The sequence below is a fragment of the Erythranthe guttata genome, chromosome 6 (genome assembly GCF_056151865.1).
Source record: "Erythranthe guttata isolate IM_541 chromosome 6, IM_541, whole genome shotgun sequence".
In the NCBI taxonomy this organism is placed as follows: domain Eukaryota; kingdom Viridiplantae; phylum Streptophyta; class Magnoliopsida; order Lamiales; family Phrymaceae; genus Erythranthe; species Erythranthe guttata.
In genome coordinates this window covers 15,439,043-15,457,940 of record NC_142538.1, presented here as the reverse complement: position 1 = coordinate 15,457,940, position 18,898 = coordinate 15,439,043, and the positions used below count along the sequence as shown (strand labels likewise).

The 18,898-nt window shown below is 37.4% G+C and overlaps 3 protein-coding genes and 2 pseudogenes across 4 annotated transcripts; all 5 read left to right on the top strand.

The window, feature by feature from the left end:
* The first annotated feature begins 3,294 nt into the window (after positions 1-3,294).
* Positions 3,295-12,059, top strand: LOC105958295 (putative pentatricopeptide repeat-containing protein At5g37570). Its single transcript, XM_088819926.1, has 4 exons — positions 3,295-3,606; positions 3,686-5,583; positions 10,957-11,254; positions 11,716-12,059. The coding sequence occupies exon 2, from the start codon at positions 3,780-3,782 to the stop codon at positions 5,442-5,444; it is 1,665 nt and encodes a 554-aa protein (XP_088676052.1). The 5' UTR covers positions 3,295-3,606; positions 3,686-3,779; the 3' UTR covers positions 5,445-5,583; positions 10,957-11,254; positions 11,716-12,059.
* LOC148770265 (uncharacterized) lies at positions 5,609-6,930 on the top strand. Its single transcript, XM_088819927.1, has 3 exons — positions 5,609-5,863; positions 6,298-6,544; positions 6,848-6,930. The coding sequence occupies exons 1-2, from the start codon at positions 5,624-5,626 to the stop codon at positions 6,541-6,543; spliced, it is 486 nt and encodes a 161-aa protein (XP_088676053.1). The 5' UTR covers positions 5,609-5,623; the 3' UTR covers position 6,544; positions 6,848-6,930.
* Positions 8,563-10,950, top strand: LOC148770264 (putative pentatricopeptide repeat-containing protein At5g37570 pseudogene; annotated as a pseudogene). Its single transcript, XR_016031875.1, has one exon. The product of XR_016031875.1 is annotated as a putative pentatricopeptide repeat-containing protein At5g37570 pseudogene (transcript).
* A 157-nt stretch (positions 12,060-12,216) lies between the features above and the next one.
* On the top strand, positions 12,217-13,314 carry LOC148770263 (FAD-linked sulfhydryl oxidase ERV1-like). Its single transcript, XM_088819928.1, has 4 exons — positions 12,217-12,289; positions 12,482-12,546; positions 12,774-12,851; positions 12,963-13,314. Exons 2-4 carry the CDS (start codon positions 12,482-12,484, stop codon positions 13,081-13,083), a joined length of 264 nt encoding a protein of 87 aa, XP_088676054.1. The 5' UTR covers positions 12,217-12,289; the 3' UTR covers positions 13,084-13,314.
* A 3,586-nt stretch (positions 13,315-16,900) lies between these two features.
* LOC148770262 (putative pentatricopeptide repeat-containing protein At5g37570 pseudogene) lies at positions 16,901-18,757 on the top strand (annotated as a pseudogene).
* Positions 18,758-18,898: the final 141 nt, after the last annotated feature.

The window sequence follows — 18,898 nt, the reverse complement described above, 5'->3', positions numbered from 1 at the left end:
ATGATATTTTCTTACACCTCCACCCTTATGGTGCCAAATTCAACATAATCATCTAAATTCCGTGAAATGTGCTCTAGTTTGTACTCGTTTTGTGAAAAAATACAGTTTCCGATGCACCACAAACTGATATATACAAGTTAAAAATCACATATTATGATCATCTTGCTTCATAATGTAGAGTTTGAATGGGATAAAACGGGTACAAAAGTGATAATATTCCATATAATCTCGAAGATTCCACTAAATTTGAGGAGTTGAGGGGGTGGTTGTAATTATCCAAACAAGAGGGATGTTTTTGTAATTTGACCATACCTCAGGGGGTGTTTGTAATTTACCTAAATTATTATGACCTCAACAAGATTCTGCGTATATAGTTTAATATATCTGTTTGTTTGTTGATACATATTACAATGTGGGCTTTACTATTAGATATTATGAACATAAATAATTGAGAAAAAAATAAATATAATATACATACACATATTACAGTAGACACGTGTATATTGCCATGTTTTTTAATGTATATATTGTAAGTATCGAAATATATTGTAGATGCATGTGTCTGTATTGAAGAAGAGAGACAAGACTTAGGTGATGAGCAACGAGGACAAATTTTTTTTGGACAAAAAAATCTGATGCATTATAGGACTGTGAGTTACATAATTTAAGGATAAATTACAGGTATACCCTTGAGATAAAACTAGGGGTGAACACGGGTGGGTTTGGGCGGGTTTGGGCAAAAAAATAACCCGACCCGACATAGGCGGGTTGACAAATCCACAAACTGCACCTGCCTAATTATCCTAAATACCCGCACGGATCGGGTTGGTCGGGTTTGGCAGTTGGCGGGCGGGTTGGCGGGTCGGGTGAAGAAAAACTATATTACCATTCTTTTTACCTTTAAACAATGCATACTAATGTCCAGAGAAAAAGACACAGACCTATTCTTACATCTAAAAAAATAATTTCAGAACACAGGCGAAGAAGTGGAGATCTCTTTATTCATCAACCAACCATCAAATTTAGAACTACCGTGGTCTGGGAAGAGTGAAGACTGAAGTAGTGGAGTTGCCACTAACGATTTTTGGGCTCGACGGTCGAAGAATCAGACGGCATCAATGGCTGTGGTGGCGAATCTAGCCAGCCGCGACGGTGTTGCAAAATAGATGCAGCTGTGATTTGTAATTAAAGTAAAAGATGAGAAGAATTGATTGGGTTAGATTTGGGAATAGAGGCAGACAGATGACGGGAAATGTCAACTTTATTCAATATATATTTAATTATTTTTTCATAAAACATTTATATATATAAATATAATGTGGGTATGCGTGCGGGTCGGGTTTGAAGCGGGTTACAGAAACAAAAACTGCCAACCGACCCGCTCAATGCGGGTTTCTCACATTTAAAACTGCTGGCACAATATTGAATTTTAAAACATGCGGGTTTCGGGCGGGTCGGTTCGGGTTGGGCGGGTCGGTCGGGTTGGGCGGGTATATGTTCACCCCTAGATAAAACTAAATAAATTACGAATCTCTGTTGTATTGGTAATTACAAATATGCCCTTAAAATTAACAACCTGTTACAAAAACTTAATATAATTAATTAATTGTCTAGATTACCCTTATTGCTAAACAAACAAATTCTGGGTAAATTACGAGTAAACCCCTCAAGTAAGATAAAATTTCACATTTACCCCAAGAGTAGATTTGGAAATTTATAATGATATTTCATGGAGTTTTTAAGATTATGTTACTCATAACTCTGTTAGGGTGTAATTGTAAAACAGAGAAGTAACTCAATGGAATTTGTAATTAGTAATACCACAGAGGCTTGTAAGTTATTTAGTGTTATCTCAGGGGTATTTGTAATTATACTAAATTTAATATTGAGACTCACTAAAGTTTAATAAACAAAAAATGCAATTACTTTTCCCTACTTTTTTTTTTCAATTTGAGTATGAACCGCGTGTGTCAAGAGGGTTGAAGATACCTACATTGCTCATTGATTCACTTACCTTAAAATTAATCTATACTAAAGCTTAGCTTAAGTCATTAGCAAACTTAAGTTGTACAACATTGAAATGAATTAAAATTAAGATTAATGAATCAAAAGGATGCATGGTACATATGTATCACGTTTGATTAGTTATTATTATATATTATAATATAATATTCGAAAAAATAAGGTTGTTGATGAATCATTACTTGTTGGAAAATCAATGAAATATGTATAATGTAAAAAACAATATTAAAAATAAGAAAATGCAAATGAAGTAATAAAACAAAGAATATTCATTAATGCGTGAAAATCAAGAAAGATAAAAAGGAAGAATGGATAAAGACTGAAGGTGATGGCGCATCCGATACCAAAACTTGTACAAAAACAAGAAACTTCTCTATGTTATAGTTTTCAACTTTGTAATAAATAATAATTTAATGCCTTCATTTTATTGCCTAAATATTTTCTCTAATTTATATTATCATCCCTAATATATACATACACATACACAAACCATGGAATTACACACACATACACACACTTCATGAGACTATAGCTTGCTCACTAGCTCCACACACTTGTTCAGGTAAACCTTCAATTTTATCCACACTCGATGTAAATCGTACTGAACAAGTTGTATATGATGAAATTGACCTAGAAAATGCTGATAAAAAAAATGTTAGATGTGTTACTCTTCTTACTACATCAACTAGGTCATTACAAACTATTCTTTTTTAAATAAGTTTAGCCAAACGAACTTAATTGATAATAAATTTCACTGGATTTGAAATTGATTTTTTAATCAGCGTCAAATGTCAATTTTTGATTTATGAATACTATAATAATTATTTTTAATTACCATCCTTCGCGGTAATTCTATTGCAAAATATTAATTTTGAATGATATACAATGTTGGCTCTTTTAGAAATACAAGGTTAATTTTTTTTCAATATATCAAAATAATTATTTAATAAAAAAAGTGTAAAGAAATTAAATATTGGAGTTAAAAAGAAGCCGTCAATGTCTAAAAGGACTTTGTGAAGACCAAAAAAGACGGTCGTGTCCCACTAAAATACACACAACCTTAAATTAAATTAAAATAAACTATTAATTATCCCAACACCAAAATATTAATCATAAAAAAATCAAGTAGAAGTACTTTAAAGTTTAAACATTAATAAACAAATGCTTATTAATTAATTAATTAATTAATATTACAAAGTTGTTATGGTATGGTTAGCGTAACGTCCCTCTAAAGTTTCTAAACCCCGAACCCCACCCCTTGTGTGAATTTACGAAAAACCCTTCCGTTTCCCCCAAATTCTCACCCCACCACAAACCATCACTCTTTCTCTCTCTAAACACACACACACACACGCTCAGAACTGAGTCTCTCTCTCTCTCTCTAAATTCTCGCCGGAAAATCACAACTCTTCCCTTGAAAATTTCTATATCTAGTACAGCTGCGGTGGTCTACAGCAGAGCCCAGGCGCGGAAAATGGGAGAATCTCGGTAAAAAATGTCGAATCTTTCGATTTTTTGAGCTGCAGCGGAGTTTCCTGATCTTTTGTCGCGGGTTTCAGATGCTGCCGCCGAGAGGGCTTCTGGGTAAGTCTGTTTTTTCCCCGGAATTCAAAATGCCCAGAAAAATTGCTGCTTGAACAGAATCTCTCAATAAATCTTCCAGTTTCGCCCGAGTGTCGGAGTTTTCCGCCGGAGATGGCCGCAATTTGGAGTTAGGGTTTGTACTTGTTTATTTAAATAAATTACGGAAATCTCTAATGCGCTTCTCTTCAGAATTGGAGCATTCATCTTCTATATTATCCTTCTTGAGAGGTTGCAAAACTATCCGGGATTTTAACCAAGTCCACACCCACATCATTCGCGGAGGCTGTGAGCAAGATCATTTCTTGATTACCCACTTCATTTCCATCTGCGCCGCTGTTCTTCCCTCCAATCTCTCATACCCCGCTGCCGTTTTCGACTGCGTCACCCGCCCTAATATTTATCTATGGAACGTTTTGATGAAATCATACTGGCAGAACTCTTCTCTGAACGAATGCTTCTCGTTTTTCAAAAGGATGAAGAGGGGGTTGGTGGTTCCTGATAAGTACACCTTCCCTTCTGTGATTAAGGCTTGTTCTAACGTTTCGGCTCTGGAGGAGGGCAGGATTCTTCACGGGGTGACGGTGAGGTGTGGCACTGATGGGGATGTGTTCGTGGGGTCTAGTTTGATCGATTTTTATGGCAAGTGTGGGCAGATTGGCTGCGCGCGTAAGGTGTTCGATGGAATGTCTGTGAGGAATGAGGTTTCTTGGACAGCCATGATGGTGGGGTACCTGAGCTTTGGTGATATGGCTGCTGCGAAATCCTTGTTTGATGAAATGCCTAAGAGGAATACGGCGACGTGGAATGCGATGATCAAGGGGTTGGTGAGGTCGGGCGATTTGAATTGCGCAAGGAACCTGTTCGACGAAATGCCTGTAAGAAACGAGGTTTCGTTTACCACCCTGATCGACGGGTATGCCAAGGGAGGTGACATGGCAGCTGCGAGATCCTTGTTCGATCAGTTGACTCACAAGGATTTGTTTTCATGGTCTGCTTTAATGTCGGGGTATGTACAAAACGGGAAGCCATGTGAGGCAATCAAAGCTTTTTCCGAAATGCAGGATTCAAATTTGAAGCCAGATGAATTCATAATGGTGAATTTGATGTCTGCCTGTTCTCAATTAGGGTGTTCCGAGCTAGCAAAATGGATCGATTCCTACATGAAAAACGGATCCTTTGACCTAAGGCGCGCCCACGTGGCTGCAGCTCTCGTTGACATGAACGCAAAGTGTGGCAACATGGATCGTGCATCTTCACTGTTCGAAGAAATGCCTGAACGAGATTTGATTTCGTATTGCTCCACAATGCAGGGCTTATGCATTCACGGGTTCGGTTCCCAAGCGGTTCACCTCTTCGATAGGATGATAAATGAAGGGATAAGGCCTGATGATGTGGCATTCACCGTTATCTTGTCAGCATGCACTCACGCTGGACTCGTTGATGATGGGTGCCGTTTTTTCGAATTGATGATTAATAGCTACTCGATCAATCCAACTCCAGATCATTATGCGTGTATGGTCAACCTTCTTGGAAAATCGGGAAAGCTTGAATCTGCTTACGAGCTTATACGGTCAATGCCTGTGGAATCACATGCTGGTGCGTGGGGTGCTCTTCTCGAGGCTTGTAGGGTCAACTGTGATGTTGACTTGGGTGAGGTGGTGGCGAGTAGACTCTTCGAGCTCGAGCCTCATAATGCCGGTAATTATGTACTGTTATCGAATATTTACGCGGAAGCTGATAGATGGAGTAACGTGTTTAACGTGAGGGATAAAATGAGTAAGAGCGGAGTTAGAAAAGTACCCGGCTGCACTTATGTAGAGTCAACTATGGCCGCCTGATTCTTGAAGTTTGCCCCCACAGTCGAACATGTGTTTCATATGCAAAGAAGGTGTTCGATGCAGTTCTAAAGTCGATGCTTCTTCGTTAGTGGGGCCCACTTTTGAAGCAGCAACGCTACATTTTGAGCAGAGTACATCAGTATATAACCAATGCCATACCGTTGAGAGAGAGTGGTGCAATGACGATGTCTTCACTGGCGAGAATACCGTTGACTTCTCTGTTTACGGCCGTTGACAAGTCGAAACTCTGTTCGCCGGAATTTTCTGCCGCCGGACGGTGTCGTTTCCGATCCAGAAAGTGGGCTTGTAACAGTAGTATTAGCACCGGCTACGGTAATGGAGGAATTGTGTGTAAAGCAGCGTCTGTGGAGCCCCGGGCGGTGATTGAAGGACTCAGTATTGCTGAAGACGTAAGCCAGGTGAGATTATCATTTCTCTCTCCTCTCTTCTCTCTCTAACATTAGTGTGTGCTTAACTACTTGGATTTGAATTGATTTAAAAAAAAGAAAAGAATGTTTGGATTGAAAGTTATTCTTGGGTGAATTTGTAATTATGATATGGGATGTGATAAATGTTCTTTCGAGCTTTAATAATATCCTTTCCCACCAATAACCAAAACTTTCTTTTTCTAATTCTTTTTTTTTTTTTTTCTCCTACTTATTTTTGAATTTAGTTTATTACGAATATTCCTTTCTAAATTCCTAGGCCTCTTCCCATTTATATATAAATCGCAACAGCTTTTTTTCTAATCATAGTTGTTCAGATTATTGAAAAAGCTGCTTCAGCAAAATTATCAATTGCTTTTCTAATTTTGAGAAATAATTTGAGAATGTATGGTTTTACGAGAATAAAGAGAGTGACTGATCCGTTAGATGATAAGGTGAAGGCTCGGATCTTCGGCCGGGATCGGGCCGAACCGGCGGGCTACGTCAGCAGCGGAAGCGAGCACAGCAGCGCTCACGCCGACGATGACGTCACTTCCTCAAGCCTTTCTGATATATTCTTCGGTTTCGGAATCGACGGCGGCGATGGAGAATCGGCGCCGGAGAGAGATGAATCGGCCGATTCGGAGCGCGATCCGTCAATGTTTGGTTCCTAAGGTGAGATAAAGCAATCTTACGAAAAGCCAATTTGTATTGTTGAACCATTGGATGTTTAATAAAAATATTTCCCAATTAGAGCCGTTTTTCCGACCCAGAAAAGTTATTAGACCATCCAATCCGATAAAGTCCAATTATTCAACTAATCAAAACTAATTTAATCAACCAAACAAGGCCTCACACAATAGTGGCACGAAAAAACAGTTTATACTACAGCTAGAAATCGCATAATTTGACGAATCTGATGATCAAACTTTCATGGCTGAGTTTTGTGATTTTGACTAAGTGTGAATGAATCTGCAGAACGAGATTGATATTTGATACACGATGGAGAGATTGGAAATGGGATTGATAATAGTATACTTGTCTCATTGTAAACGTGCGCGCAAATGTCAGATGGACCATAACTAACTATTTTTTTTTTTTTACCTTTATTACTGTTGGCGATGATAGCTGATGACATCGGTGGAGATCGGAAACATATGATCGGCGATGATAGCTGATGACATCGGTGGAGATCGGAAACATATGTAGCTCGGTTATAAGATAGAGAGAGGAAAATTGAGTAAAAAAAAACGAGATTAGGGCTTTTCAATTTTCAGTTTATATGTCCGAAAAAATTCTCTTGCCCTGACTGCTAATAAACTTGGAAGGAGTGGATTTTTTCGAAAAACAAAAAACATGAATGTTCATAATGCTATGTTATATGATTTATTGTATTTCGAGGATGCAAATTGACAAAAAACTGTATTGTATGTTATCTTCATTAATCATTAGCTTTAAGATTTCATTCGATGTGCATTATGCATGATTGATTGTATTTCGAGGCTACAAAATAAATGTTTTAATATTGTTTAAAACAACTATATTTTAGGGGTACATAGTGGATTAAGCCTTTGAAATTGTAATACTTTTGAATAGGAAAGTCGAAAGTCAATTGTTGAATTAAAAAGTTTAAATTAAAAAATAATATGGGCTATTACCTAATTTTCCCTAAAAAGAAATGGGTGATATAGAAGCCCAATGGGCTTTTTCCTCTTCTGCGCTTTCGTATCAAATTCTGGTTTCGGGCCGTTTAACGCCGGCAACACTCGCCGCTATCAGTATTCCACGTCGGCGAATTTTTTTGAAACCGCCGCTTTAGCCGTTAATTATTGAAGCGACGAAGGGAAGGCCGGCGGTGTTTGTCGTTGAAGATTGTTGGCGTAATTGTGTCCCATCTCCGAAGCCCAACTGACAGCAACAAATGTCGGAAAATCCGCTTCATCATCTCTTCCAAGCGTTCGGCAAAGTGTCGTAGTGTGTGCAGACACATCTTTCACAGCTCACTCAACGCCCGCCGGAAAAAAATCGCCACCTTCTCTAAGCCTTGTATCTCTCTCCTCAAATTCCGCCGCCGACACTCATATTTTCCAACCGGCCGAAACCCTTCAAAAGGTTGCCGCCCCTTTTTCGTACTTGCCGATTTTTTTTACTCATTTGTTTGCTAATTTTGCTCTGCAGTGAGTAGAATAAACTTATGCGATGAACAACACAACTGTTTGATAAAAGTCCTGAATGAACTTTTCCTTTGTAGTTTCGTTTAAATAGTACTACACAAGGTCAAAACTTTGACAGTGTATACTTGTGTTTCGTGGATGAAGTAGCACCTTTTTTCTTTCTTAGCTTCAACAATCGTAACAGGTGAATGGTGTTTTGCTGTAATTTAGTAAGCGATAAGAATTGATTTTCGGCGGAAAAAAATAACCATGTATCAGCAAAGTTCAAGTAACTGTTCCAACTCCAGTTTTGTATGAATCCAAGTCGGATAACTATTCTTCGCTGAGTTCTATGTGATTTGCAGCTTTTGATATAATGCCGTTTCTTTCATAACGCAAATATATACATTTAATTAACTGATCAGCTACAAGTACGATAATTTCTATTGGTGTTCATGCTTTTTTTTCTCCTTCTTCAGGGGCAGTGTTCGAGTCCAACTACAAAAGAGGATCTTGGAAGAGCTACGTGGACTTTTCTTTCAATCGGGTGATGTTGATGATTGAGATTGCCTAGTTTTTGCAGTGATATTTTCATATTCTGATTCATCCGAGGTTTTCAATCGAAAAGAAGTGTGACACTTGTGATTTTTAAACCTAGTTTTGATTTAGATGTGGTGAAATTAATATACAGTTTATCAATTCGACGAGGAAAGCTCTAATGCGGTTCTCTTCAGAATTGGAGCATTCGTCTTCAGCTATATTATCCCTCTTGAGAGGTTGCAAAACTATCCGGGATTTCAACCAAGTCCACACCCAAATCATTCGCGGAGGCTGTGAGCAAGACCATTTCTTGATTACCCACTTCATTTCCATCTGTGCCGCCGTTCTTCCCTCCAATCTCTCATACCCCACCGCCGTTTTCGACTGCGTTACCCGCCCAAATATTTATCTATGGAACGTTTTGATGAAATCATACTGCAAGAACTCTTCTCTGAACGAATGTTTCTTGTTTTTCAGAAGGATGAAGAGGGGGTTGGATGTGGTTCCTGATAAGTACACCTTCCCTTCTGTGATTAAAGCATGTTCTAACGTTTCGGCTCTGGAGGAAGGCAGGGTTCTTCACGGGGTGACGGTGAGGTGTGGCACTGATGGGGATGTGTTCGTGGGGTCTAGTTTGGTCGACTTTTATGGCAAGTGTGGGCAGATCGGCTGCGCGCGTAAGGTGTTCGATGGAATGTCTGTGAGGAATGAGGTTTCTTGGACAGCCATGATGGTGGGGTACCTGAGCTTTGGGGATATGGCTGCTGCGAAATCCTTGTTTGATGAAATGCCTAAGAGGAATACGGCGACGTGGAATGCGATGATCAAGGGGTTGGTGAGGTCGGGCGATTTGAATTGCGCAAGGAACCTGTTCGACGAAATGCCTGTAAGAAACGAGGTTTCGTTTACCACCCTGATCGACGGGTATGCCAAGGGAGGTGACATGGCAGCTGCGAGATCCTTGTTCGATCAGTTGACTCACAAGGATTTGTTTTCATGGTCTGCTTTAATGTCGGGGTATGTACAAAACGGGAAGCCATGTGAGGCAGTCAAAGCCTTTTCCGAAATGCAGGATTCAAATTTGAAGCCAGATGAATTCATAATGGTGAATTTGATGTCTGCCTGTTCTCAATTAGGGTGTTCCGAGCTAGCAAAATGGATCGATTCCTACATGAAAAACGGATCCTTTGACCTAAGGCGCGCCCACGTGGCTGCAGCTCTCGTTGACATGAACGCAAAGTGTGGCAACATGGATCGTGCATCTTCACTGTTCGAAGAAATGCCTGAACGAGATTTGATTTCGTATTGCTCCACAATCCAGGGCTTATGCATTCACGGGTTCGGTTCCCAAGCGGTTCACCTCTTCGATAGGATGATAAATGAAGGGATAAGGCCTGATGACGTGGCATTCACCGTTATCATGTCAGCATGCACTCACGCTGGACTCGTTGATGATGGGTGCCGTTTTTTCGAATTGATGATTAATAGCTACTCGATCAATCCAACTCCAGATCATTATGCGTGTATGGTCAACCTTCTTGGAAAATCGGGAAAACTTGAATCTGCTTACGAGCTTATACGGTCAATGCCTGTGGAATCACATGCTGGTGCGTGGGGTGCTCTTCTCGAGGCTTGTAGGGTCAACTGTGATGTTGACTTGGGTGAGGTGGTGGCGAGTAGACTCTTCGAGCTCGAGCCTCATAATGCCGGTAATTATGTACTGTTATCGAATATTTACGCGGAAGCTGATAGATGGACTAACGTGTTTAACGTGAGGGATAAAATGAGTAAGAGCGGAGTTAGAAAAGTACCCGGCTGCACTTATGTAGAGTCAACTATGGCCGCCTGATTCTTGAAGTTTGCCCCCACAGTCGAACATGTGCTTCATATGCAAAGAAGGTGTTCGATGCAGTTCTAAAGTCGATGCTTCTTCGTTAGTGGGGCCCACTTTTGAAGCCACAACGCTACATTTTGAGCAGAGTACGTCAGTATATAACCAATGCCATTTTCCCCTCTCCGTGGTGGAGCTAAGGGTAATGGGGGGCCACCCCCCCCCCCCCCCCCCCCCCTCAAGTGAACTTTTTGTGTATATTTTAGCCAGATGAAGGCAAAATCCTGGTTATGCAGCGTTCTACGGTGGAGTGGAATTATCGGAACTAATGTGAATAATACCTAATTGCGTTTTTTTTCTCGAAAAGTTTGCTATATTTTGTTGACCTCAGGGATTGTGATCGTAGTGTTTTATTAACGGTGAAGTGTTGTAGCATTTAAGTTTTTTAAATGTAGGTAGTGGTAATAGATTTACGAACTGTTGTTTATACTTATTTGTAGCTTCGGGAAGGCGTGTTCTTCACTAAGTTGTACAGGAATATATTTGATTTTGTTGAATTGCAGAATGGTACACAATCATCTCACACACAGTAGTTGAGAGAGAGAGAGAGAGAGTGGTGCAATGACGATGTCTTCACTGGCGAGAATACCGTTGACTTCTCTGTTTATGGCCGTTGACAAGTCGGAACTCTGTTCGCCGGAATTTTCTGCCGCTGGACGGTGTCGTTTCCGATCCAGAAAGTGGGCTTGTAACAGTAGTATTAGCACCGGCTACGGTAATGGAGGAATTGTGTGTAAAGCAGCGTCTGTGGAGCCCCGGGCGGTGATTGAAGGACTCAGTATTGCTGAAGACGTAAGCCAGGTGAGATTATCATTTCTCTCTCCTCTCTTCTCTCTCTAACATTAGTGTGTGCTTAACTACTTGGATTTGAATTGATTTAAAAAAAAGAAAAGAATGTTTGGATTGAAAGTTATTCTTGGGTGAATTTGTAATTATGATATGGGATGTGATAAATGTTCTTTCGAGCTTTAATAATATCCTTTCCCACCAATAACCAAAACTTTCTTTTTCTAATTCTTTTTTTTTTTTTTTCTCCTACTTATTTTTGAATTTAGTTTATTACGAATATTCCTTTCTAAATTCCTAGGCCTCTTCCCATTTATATATAAATCGCAACAGCTTTTTTTCTAATCATAGTTGTTCAGATTATTGAAAAAGCTGCTTCAGCAAAATTATCAATTGCTTTTCTAATTTTGAGAAATAATTTGAGAATGTATGGTTTTACGAGAATAAAGAGAGTGACTGATCCGTTAGATGATAAGGTGAAGGCTCGGATCTTCGGCCGGGATCGGGCCGAACCGGCGGGCTACGTCAGCAGCGGAAGCGAGCACAGCAGCGCTCACGCCGACGATGACGTCACTTCCTCAAGCCTTTCTGATATATTCTTCGGTTTCGGAATCGACGGCGGCGATGGAGAATCGGCGCCGGAGAGAGATGAATCGGCCGATTCGGAGCGCGATCCGTCAATGTTTGGTTCCTAAGGTGAGATAAAGCAATCTTACGAAAAGCCAATTTGTATTGTTGAACCATTGGATGTTTAATAAAAATATTTCCCAATTAGAGCCGTTTTTCCGACCCAGAAAAGTTATTAGACCATCCAATCCGATAAAGTCCAATTATTCAACTAATCAAAACTAATTTAATCAACCAAACAAGGCCTCACACAATAGTGGCACGAAAAAACAGTTTATACTACAGTTTATTCCTTTTTATTCGTACGTTTTTACGAGAGATATTGTTGCTTAATCTGTGTGTTGGTTGTAAAAAGGTTTCCTATAATTTTTTCAGTATCCAGATAAGCCAACTAGGCAACAGAAGAGGGACGTTAAAGAACTGGTATGGTTGTTGTACATTGTCAATGACGTTTCTTCGTATTTTCTTATGCTATGTTTGCTATGAACACTAATCTCGATTCGACTAAAGTTACTAAAGTACGATTTCCCTCGATAATCATATATGTCAGAGTAATTTTGTTTTCTTAATCACTAGTTTCCGAAAATCATGTCAGTTTTACATTTCGTCGTGCAGATGGCAATATTATCTCGTATGTATCCTTGTAAAGAATGTGCACATCACTTTAAAGAAGTTATAAGGTGCATACTCACTCCTTCGCAACCACCCTCAATTTTCTAACTTTCTATTTTTTTTTAAATCTTTTTCGGAAAGTTAGGCAATTTATTTTGGCATATTTTCATAATCTTCGGAGATGCTTAGTGAAAAATAAAATAGAATTTATGAAAGCAATTCGAATGCTCCGAAATTTCGTATTATTTCAATATTCCATTTGATAGACTTTTTCTGTATTTTAATTTCCGTACAGATCAAACCCGGTGGAGGCTGGATCTCATCACGAGTTTTCCCAATGGGTATGCCGTGTGCATAATGTTGTTAACAGAAGGTAAATGTATTTATAATTTGCTTTATATATTTTTTGAGTAAAATTAACTCTTGGTTTATTTATTTTTTCTAAACTGTAAATGAACGAATATTTTTACTCGTATTTCTACAGCCTAGGCAAGCTTGTATTCCCATGTGAACGAGTCGACGCAAGATGGGGTAAGTTAGAGTGCGAGCAGCGCGCGTGTGATCTACAAGGGACTTCAATGAATTTCAGTAATGAATTGAAATGAATTTGTATCGTATTAACATTAATACGACGAGTGCATCAACGGTACTTGTTCGAACATTTATAGAAACACCGACATATGGAAAGTGGAAAAATTCATTTTTTATTATTTTTTTGGGGGAGTTTATTGATTATTAACTCTTATTAACTTCTTTGTTGAGGTTTAGGGGTTACATAATTATAAGTTAATATAATTACGAATCGATAACTGGCCCAACCTGTTCCGGCCCGTTAACATGACCCGTTTTCAACCTATTTAATGCTTAATCTTCGATTTTGATCTAGTTATATTTTATTACGTATATTAAAAGAAAATATATATTTTATTACATAAAATTGATATTGGTTCTTAAAATGGTATTTTAATGACTGCATTTTGAAGAAAGTACATTTAACCGTAAGGTGAGATAAACAGATTAAAAATTACAAACAACTATTGTTAGCACGGTGAGATCCTGTGTTCTAAACTTTTATAAGATACCCCTTCAAATTGCGACACGTGTCCCAGCAAAAAAACCTATTTTTCCTCATTTATGTATTGTCGCAAATATCATTTGTACAATAATTATTTAAAAAAATCGGTAATTATAAATTATTAATGAAATGTCAATTTTACCCTCTCTATTTTAATGCAATTTTAAATCTATATTTATTGCTGAATTAAAATTTATAAAGTCAATTATATCATTATTCATAAAAAGCATTAAACCGCCCATCCAAAATTGCATCAACTTGAATTCGAACTTGTGACCATCTTAAAACATGCAAGAATACTTGCCATTAAAACACAACACATAATTGATAATAAACTAATAATACGGATATATATCACAAAGCTACAATTTATAATGGTTGTAAAACTTATATAAATAATGTTAAATAAATTACTAATTCTCATATAATTATTATTATATATTAATAATATCCTATAATAACAAATCTTTATATAATATATTTTAAAAATCTAAGGAAATGTTGATCAACTCGTGTTTTTTAAAAATGAATTTCGAAAGAATTTGAAGTTTGAATTGAATCGTAAATTGTAAGATTTAATTAAATCGTAATATTTGAATCAATTAAACTCATGTGTTTTCAATTCAAAAAAAACATTCAAAGCTCAACTCATTTCAATTTGTAGACAATATTCAAATATTTGAATCGGTTAAACTCAATAATATACAATAGCGTATTAATTAAACTATGTATAGTTAAAGTTTAGTATCTTTTTTTTTTAATTGAATTTTATCATAAAATTTAATTCGTAAAAATCGTAAGATTTAATCGGTTCATGGTCAGATTAAATCGTACGATTTACGATTTGATTCTTAGGATTTTACGAATTAAATTATTATTTTTTTGTTAAAATTGAATTAAAAGGATAGTAGACTTTAATTATAAATAGTTAACTCGATTAATACGTTCTTGTCAGTGGTTGAACTTAATCGATTCAAATTTTTGAATAATATTTACAAATTAAAAGGATTTGCGCTTAATTGATTCAAATCATAAGCTTTAATTAATCTTATGATTTGATTCTTAAGTAATTTAGGAATTATTTTTTTATGATAAAATTGAATTAAAAATGTATTACACTTTAATTAATAATAGTTAATTTGATTAAGACGTTCTTGTCAATAGTTGAGCGCGCTAATTAATCGATTCAAATATTTGAATAATGTTTACAAACTGAAAGGACTTGAGCTTAATTGGTTCATATATTACGCTTTGATAAAATATTACATTTACGATTAGGTTCTTACATGTGTTAGGAATTAAATTTATTATTTTTTATGACAAAATTAAATTAAAAAATACTACACATTACTTATAAATAGTTAAATCAATTATGCAACACATTATGTCAATAGTTAAGCAACCGATTCAAATATTTGAATAATGTTTACTAATTGAAAGGATTTGAACTTAATCGATTCGAATTTTACTATTTGATTAAATTAAATATTAAAAGAAAATTCACAATATAGTATTTGTAGTATATAATTTTATTTTAAAGTGAGAAAACTACTAATTGGGATGAGTTATAAAATTTTCTTCTTCTAAATAAACATATTATTTTATTTTTTATTTGGATTTGTCACACTATCGATTTAATAACATAAGTGAGTTTGAATTAAGTTATGCATTTTTTTCATATTTAATTGAGCATTCTTTACATTGTTAAATGGTGGAGTTTATTAATAATTCTAATATTATATAATTAATGATAGATGTTTGGCGTATTGAACTGCTATTATTTATATTTTTCAAACTTTATTACATTAAATTTGTTAATAATTTATTTAATATCATTTAATAATAATGAATGTTGCAATTAATATTTTAATTAACATTATTTATACAATTATGGTTAAATATATCATAATAAGTTAATGTGCTTGGATGGTTAGCAGTGATAAATGTATTAAGATGTCCCGAGTTGTATCCCTAATGAATGCATTTTTTCGACTATTTATCAAATAAAACTCGGTCATAATGAATTTAAATTAATTATTTAATTAAAATATAGTAGGGGGTAAATTAGACAATTCAATGTTAATCAATTTTATATTAATTTAATAAAAAAATAATCGAAGGATAATTTGGTAAAGTACTTCATTTTTTAGAACATATGCCATGTTATTTTTCTAGGGTCCAGATTTAATCTTAGAAAATTAATGATGATTAGTGCATATCTCATAAAAGTTTAGAATATAGGCGGTCTCACCCTAGAAAGACCCTTGTTAACAATATATTAAAGGGTAAATTACAATCAACCTGTGGTAAGGTCTATTTACAAAAAAAATCCTCATTTTTTCATAATTACATCCAACCCGTCCAATTTGTAGATTTATTACATTAACACTCTTTTTGTAGGGGTGGGTGGATGTAAGAAATTTATAAACTAAAGGGGTTGGATGTAATTTATCAAAAATAAGGGGTTGTTTCGTAATTATACTAAATTACTTCAGGGAGGTGGCTTTAATATACCCTAATATTCAACGAGACCTGTTTATTAAGCAGCAGAACGGAAAAGACCAAAACACCCTCAAGCAGCATTCGTTATTTCAAATCAACCTTAGGGTTTTGGGTCTCCTACATATAAATACAGTCGAAAAAGAGTACTCGCTGAAACCCTAGCGATTAGAGGAGTTCATCGGCGACAACTGATAACTCGTTTTGAACGCAATCGGGTTGTTTGGTCGTTCTCAAGTTTTCTTGACAAGGGAAGAAATTATTATACGATGTGATGAATTTCTAATGTCAATCGATTTTGAAATTGAAACATAATTTGTGTAAGAAATTATCATTTAAAAATCTCCAATCGAAGTGTTCGAGTTTGGTTGGTTAAAATGTGACCAAACATTTTACGATTAGAGAAGTGAATGCACTATGATTAGAGAATACTGCGAATTGATCACTGCATCGTCTACGATTTTTGTCGGATTAAAATAAAATTAAAAATTTCCCAAGATTAAATTTATAGATTTCTTGAAATTGAGAGAGAAGTTGTGTCCTAGAAAATATTTATGCTCTATAAATTTTGTATGTATGTGCACGTTTAAACAATCCCCTCGTATATCTATCTAAATTTAGTGCATGATTTTGGCAAAGTAGCATTGAGTCAAAATCAAATTCCACTACTTATCAAAAAAAAAAAATAATCAAATTCCATTGCTTGAGCTACAATCCAACCTAATGTCAATATTTTAACATTTATTATTATTTTTATAGAAAAATAGCAACAATAATTTTTTTAAAAAAAGGTTTAGTATAAAATGCCCAGAAAAATTGCTGCTTGAGCAGAATCTCTCAATAAATCTTCCAGTTTCCCCCGTTAGTGGGAGTGTCGGAGTTTTCTCACCGTCGCAACGTCCGCCGGAGATGGCCGCAATTTGGAGTTAGGGTTTATTTAAATTACAGAAAGCTCTAATGCGCTTCTCTTCAGAATTGGAGCATTCGTCTTCAGCTATATTATCCCTCTTGAGAGGTTGCAAAACTATCCGGGATTTCAACCAAGTCCACACCCAAATCATTCGCGGAGGCTGTGAGCAAGACCATTTCTTGATTACCCACTTCATTTCCATCTGTGCCGCCGTTCTTCCCTCCAATCTCTCATACCCCACCGCCGTTTTCGACTGCGTTACCCGCCCAAATATTTATCTATGGAACGTTTTGATGAAATCATACTGCCATAACTCTTCTCTGAACGAATGCTTCTCATTTTTCAGAAGGATGAAGAGGGGCTTGGATGTGGTTCCTGATAAGTACACCTTCCCTTCTGTGATTAAAGCCTGTTCTAACGTTTCGGCTCTGGAGGAAGGCAGGGTTTTTCACGGGGTGACGGTGAGGTGTGGCACTGATGGGGATGTGTTCGTGGGGTCTAGTTTGGTCGACTTTTATGGCAAGTGTGGGCAAATCGGCTGCGCGCGTAAGGTGTTCGATGGAATGTCTGTGAGGAATGAGGTTTCTTGGACAGCCATGATGGTGGGGTACCTGAGCTTTGGGGATATGGCTGCTGCGAAATCCTTGTTTGATGAAATGCCTAAGAGGAATACGGCGACGTGGAATGCGATGATCAAGGGGTTGGTGAGGTCGGGCGATTTGAATTGCGCAAGGAACCTGTTCGACGAAATGCCTGTAAGAAACGAGGTTTCGTTTACCACCCTGATCGACGGGTATGCCAAGGGAGGTGACATGGCAGCTGCGAGATCCTTGTTCGATCAGTTGACTCACAAGGATTTGTTTTCATGGTCTGCTTTAATGTCGGGGTATGTACAAAACGGGAAGCCATGTGAGGCAGTCAAAGCCTTTTCCGAAATGCAGGATTCAAATTTGAAGCCAGATGAATTCATAATGGTGAATTTGATGTCTGCCTGTTCTCAATTAGGGTGTTCCGAGCTAGCAAAATGGATCTATTCCTACATGAAAAACGGATTCTTTGACCTAAGGCGCGCCCACGTGGCTGCTGCTCTCGTTGACATGAACGCAAAGTGTGGCAACATGGATCGTGCATCTTCACTGTTCGAAGAAATGCCTGAACGAGATTTGCTTTCGTATTGCTCCACAATCCAGGGCTTATGCATTCACGGGTTCGGTTCCCAAGCGGTTCACCTCTTCGATAGGATGATAAATGAAGGGATAAGGCCTGATGACGTGGCATTCACCGTATCTTGTCACCATGCACTCACGTTGGACTCGTTGATGATGGGTGCCGTTTTTTCGAATTGATGATTAATAGCTACTCGATCAATCCAACTCCAGATCATTATGCGTGTATGGTCAACCTTCTTGGAAAATCGGGAAAGCTTGAATCTGCTTACGAGCTTATACAGTCAATGCCTATAGAATCACATGCTGGTGCGTGGGGTGCTCTTCTCGAGGCTTGTAGGGTCAACAGTGATGTTGACTTGGGTGAGGTGGTGGCGAGTAGACTCTTCGAGCTCGAGCCTCATAATGCCGGTAATTATGTACTGTTATCGAATATTTACGCAGAAGCTGATAGATGGAGTAATGTGTTTAACGTGAGGGATAAAATGAGTAAGAGCAGAGTTAGGAAAGTACCCGCCAGCACTTATGTAGAGTCAACTATGGCCGCCTGATTCTTGAAGTTTGCCCCCACAGTCGAACATGTGCTTCATAGGCAAAGAAGGTGTTCGATGCAGTTCTAAAGTCGATGCTTCTTCATTAGTGGGGGCCACTTTTGAAGCCGCAACGCTACATTTTGAGCAGAGTACATCAATATATAACCAATGCCATTTACCCCTCTTAGTGGTGGAGCTAAGGGTAATGAGGGGCCAAACATTTAAAAATCTCCAATC

Excerpts from the sequence above, each read along its gene's own strand:
- LOC148770263 (XM_088819928.1), top strand. The coding sequence starts at position 12,482 with ATGGCAATATTATCTCGTATGTATCCTTGTAAAGAATGTGCACATCAC. Across the intron at positions 12,547-12,773 it reads CACTTTAAAGAAGTTATAAG|ATCAAACCCGGTGGAGGCTG; the intron begins GTGCATACTCAC and ends ATTTCCGTACAG. Across the intron at positions 12,852-12,962 it reads CATAATGTTGTTAACAGAAG|CCTAGGCAAGCTTGTATTCC; the intron begins GTAAATGTATTT and ends GTATTTCTACAG.
- LOC105958295 (XM_088819926.1), top strand. The coding sequence starts at position 3,780 with ATGCGCTTCTCTTCAGAATTGGAGCATTCATCTTCTATATTATCCTTC.
- LOC148770265 (XM_088819927.1), top strand. The coding sequence starts at position 5,624 with ATGACGATGTCTTCACTGGCGAGAATACCGTTGACTTCTCTGTTTACG. Across the intron at positions 5,864-6,297 it reads TTGCTGAAGACGTAAGCCAG|AGAGTGACTGATCCGTTAGA; the intron begins GTGAGATTATCA and ends ACGAGAATAAAG.